Source organism: Sinocyclocheilus rhinocerous, unplaced genomic scaffold, assembly GCF_001515625.1.
Source record: "Sinocyclocheilus rhinocerous isolate Xijiao unplaced genomic scaffold, SAMN03320098_v1.1 scaffold19, whole genome shotgun sequence".
Lineage (NCBI taxonomy): Eukaryota > Metazoa > Chordata > Actinopteri > Cypriniformes > Cyprinidae > Sinocyclocheilus > Sinocyclocheilus rhinocerous.
In genome coordinates, this window is record NW_015638975.1 from 1,870,900 (window position 1) to 1,875,188 (window position 4,289).

General features: G+C 40.0%; 1 protein-coding gene across 1 annotated transcript in view; it reads left to right on the forward strand.

Annotated features, from left to right (window-relative positions):
- Positions 1-4,052, forward strand: part of LOC107750613 (G-protein coupled receptor 56-like) — a 9,517-nt gene extending 5,465 nt beyond the window's left edge. Inside the window, exons 7-9 of the mRNA XM_016566103.1 lie at positions 3,521-3,560; positions 3,681-3,760; positions 3,912-4,052. Coding sequence (XP_016421589.1) covers positions 3,521-3,560; positions 3,681-3,760; positions 3,912-4,052 — 261 coding nt within the window. The remainder of the gene's footprint in view (positions 1-3,520; positions 3,561-3,680; positions 3,761-3,911) is intronic.
- The last annotated feature ends 237 nt before the right edge of the window (positions 4,053-4,289 follow it).

Below are 4,289 nucleotides of genomic sequence, written 5' to 3' on the forward strand. Positions count from 1 at the left end.
CCACACAACTGTGTTCAAACACCTTATAAAAGTGATTTTTGCATTCTATGGCACCTTTAAAAGGAACAATTCACTCAAAGACGGAAATTCTGTTATTATATGAATCATTTTAATTGAACAATTACAGAATTTATTCTGTCGTTCTTGCTCCAACCCTATATTATGTGATATTTTGTAAAATACAAATGAAAAAATGCATGCATTGCCAATATTAGGGAAAAGACATCAGCGCAGTCCGGCGCAGAGAAAATAAAAATAAAAAAACCCAAGATGAAGCCAGTGCATCACGTTCATAATCCTGTGAAACATTTTTGACTGTTGACGTTAAAGTCGGCATGAAATCAAAATTGACTTTATTTACTTTACTAGCGCACATTGCTAGTCTTGATGTAAACAATTAATCCGTGCAAGTTAATCCGCTGAAAAAAATTCAGTAATCTTCGTAATCTTTAATCAAAATCTGAACATTTACTTCCGCTCTGGAATGGCAGTCCTTCTCTGATGATGTCAGTTTGACGGCTTGGGCAGAATATCCTTAAACACACCCCTCCAACCTTTAGATTGCCATGAGTGAGAGGCAGAGAGGAGGAGCGCAAACATAAAACAACGCCCTCTATTCAATATTCCATTTCAGCTGGAAATACGTCACTACACTGAAATAAAGTCGGCAGCAACTTCCGGTTCACGCGGACTTTAATATAAATATATTTTATTTTTTATTATCAAAAAAAGATGAATGTATCTAATCTGTGTACTTTGTTCAGTTGAAGATTCTGTTAGGTTATCCACCTTTTTCTTGTGCACTGTGTAAACAATGAGTGACGTATACGCGCGAGAGATCACTTCCGGCGCTTGCGTAAACTATGCCAGAGCGCGTACACACCTCACGCACCGGAAGTCGTGCGCGTGCTCAAAGCAGTTGGACATAGTGGTGTATTAGAGGTAAAAAATGATATAAATACTGTTCGGTTTCTGGCACAAACCGATCGTTTCGTGTGTTAAGACATCAATGTGTCGTCAGGAGCCGCAGGGTTTTTTACACTCATAGACTTTGTTACCATTGCCATGCGTTATACGACTGATGGACTCCAACGGCTGGACTTAAAAATCATCAAATGTGTTCTACTGAAGAAACAAAGTCACCTACATCTTGGATACCCTGGGGGTAAGCAGATAAACATCAAATTTTCATTTTTGGGTGAACTATCCCTTTAAAGAAGTTCAAGATCTATACTTGTGCTCTTATTATTTCAGTTATTTTGCCTTTAATGTAAATAATAATGTGCAAACAATATACTTGCTCTTGTGAATTTATTTTGATGTTAATTACATTGTGCGAGCTGTCTCTTTAATACCGTGTGGTTTATCTACATGTTGCTGCTGATTGGGCTGACATTTTTGACACACCCACCAAACAAGAGAAAACGTATCTCAAACCCCGTTGCACACCGTTTCCAGGAAACATGTCGTTCAACCCGGAAACCATAGTAAAATGTTGCGCACCGGTTTGAGCTTGAACGTGCCCCTGATCATATGCATATGCGGAAAATTCGGATCCGATTTGAGCTTCGGATGCTTTAAAATATTTGAACTTCTGCGGCTAGACCGTATGTGACCGGCTGACCGAATGCGATGTATTCTATTAAAAACTACGTTGATTAGCCCTATAAAACCTACTATGTTTTTATTTTGAGGGTCATTTGTTTGTGACGATGCATTCAGACATTAATTATATTCATTAAAATTATTCATTTTACCATGGTGAATATGCTGAGGTAACGGTTGCTGCACGACCAGTTTGAAAGTTCTGTGCGACTGCCACTAGGGGGAGAAATGCGACAGTCGTGTCCGAATGTCGTGTGCAGGCTAGGGGGGAATCGTATGGCATCGCATCGGTAGCTGCTTCATATGTATCTTCAGTGTATCGTATCGTTGGCTATGCATCGAGATGTGTATCGCATCGGCCTCAGTTATGGAGATGCACATCCCTAGTTTGTAAGATAACAGGAACGCTTTTGCACTATTCTCTGCTCAGCACCCTCTGCTGGATGACTGTGGAAATGTTTCACACATTCTTTTTAATTTGCTGTGTATCAAGCTCAAATCTTCCTTCATGGGTCTTTTATTTGGCAGGCTTTGGTGAGTTAGTTAAAACATAAATTGTTCTGTACTCAGAACCCATTCAAAAATGGCTATATTTTCTAAATTTTTAATTAAGGTAATTTATTGTTTTAGGTATCCCAGCTCTAATAGTTTGTAGATTATGCCAAGTGAAGATGTCACCAGTCTATATTTTATGTAAGTAGATTTACTTTGTAACATGTAACCGTGCAGTATGCAATATATATATGTTTTGCTATTTTTTTTCTTACTTAGGTGCTCGATTTTGGATTCTGATTACATCATTATTATTGGCTTACTGGCAGTTGTGGTGAGCTCTGGTACAGTCATGCTTTTCTTTGTGGCTACAAAGATACGTAACCGACCTGAGTGGAGGAAGAAACGCATGGGTTCTATTCAGTATGGGGTCTCACTTGTATGTTTGGCACAACGTGGGGCCTGGGTCTCTTCAGCTTTGGCCCTCTCTCAGAGGCCAGCTTCTTCCTTTTCTGCATAATCAATTCCCATCTTGGTGAGACTTTTTACACTGTTGATACTACACTATTGCTACTTTTGATAATACGCTATTGCTACCTACTCAAGAAAGTTACGGAAGAAAGATCAAATCCTGGCCTTGTCAATGCATCTGTGTCAGTTTGACATAATATAATCTATAACAGTAAGCTGTGGTACCAGTATGTTTTTCTTTATTAGATTGTTTCAGAAAGCTTGCATGTAATTCATTAGGTTCCTGTCAGATATAGACAATGTATGCATACAGTTTAGAATGATAATTCTCAATCACTGATTATAGTATACTAATAATCAATATCCAGATTCTGTATCCAAACAGGAGTTTTTCATATGCTGCGATACTATGCCCTTGAACAGATGAAAAAGAGATGTGAATTGAGTTCGGCTGGGGGCAGTAGAGGATCTGTTATGTTACAGTGCAGAAATGAAAGTGTTTTATAAGGGAGTGTTTTTATTAAAAGGGCGTAGATTAAAATAAATAAATAAAAGTTTGGTGTACTGCTTGGTCTGCTCTCATCCCGTAGGTCATAATATTGAATGTTTCTCAGATGACATTGTTTCATAACACGGTTTAGAGAATCAAACGCAAATGCTTCACATGTTATATGGTGTATTTCTTTCATTTTATTCTTTGTATGAATGTAGTAGTTTAACATTATGAAGCAATCCTTGTTTTTCAGCAATAGGTTTGTGCAAATCTGCTGTATGCAATCCTTACGTTTATATATTTGGAGACATGCTTTTTGAGTTTACAGTAATGAAAGAAACTTTAATATGTTCATTAGAAAGGTTAATGTAGTGGTTACAGTAAAATACAAATCTGACCAACATATGCCTTATACATGTTTGCAATATCTAATGTAACAGATCCTTTTGACTGGCCTAGGCCTACGGTCACAAACAGGCCAGAGACAAGAGGAGTGCAGGTAAACAGAAGGGTTTATTGACAATGCTGTAATGGTGAGGATCGACGGCAGGCGAGTATGAGAGATATGAAAGTTCTTGGTTTCTTAGCTTCTTGATAATCTGGGTTCTGATTGTTGCAGGAATCCTGGAGATGAACCGGGGCCAAGGAGAATCGGGATCGCGGAGACGTTATAGACCCCTGGAGGCAAGGAAACAACAGGTAAGGAGTCTGGTATTGTTCGGGTAGTGAACGGTTGACCAGACACTGGAATACTGAGTGGAGTGAGAAGATATAGCAGGCTTGATTGGTGATTGCAGGTGCAGGTGATCAGAAATTCAGCCATTTCAAATGCTGTTGGTTGACCCTTGAGAGGGATGAACTTACAGGCCTTGGAGAAGCGATCAACCACAACAAGGATACAGGTGTTACCATTCGAGGCAGTACGTCTTCCCTTCTGGGCAATCCGGCGGAGCAGGTTCGGTGCGAATGGCGTCACGGATGTCCTGGTTGATATTCCACTGTATGGGGCTGACGATCAGGGCTGGAGGGAGAATGGGTTCTGGTTCTGTTGGAATGTCGGGAGAGTGAAGACGGGATAGCGCATCAGCTGTGACGTGGTGGCGATGTCCGGCCAGGTTCCGGGAGTAGATGAGAATATCATCAAATTAGACAATCACGAACTTGAGGAACTCCCGGAACACCTCGTTCATGAAGCTTTGGAAGACGGACGGGGAGTTTGACAGGCCAT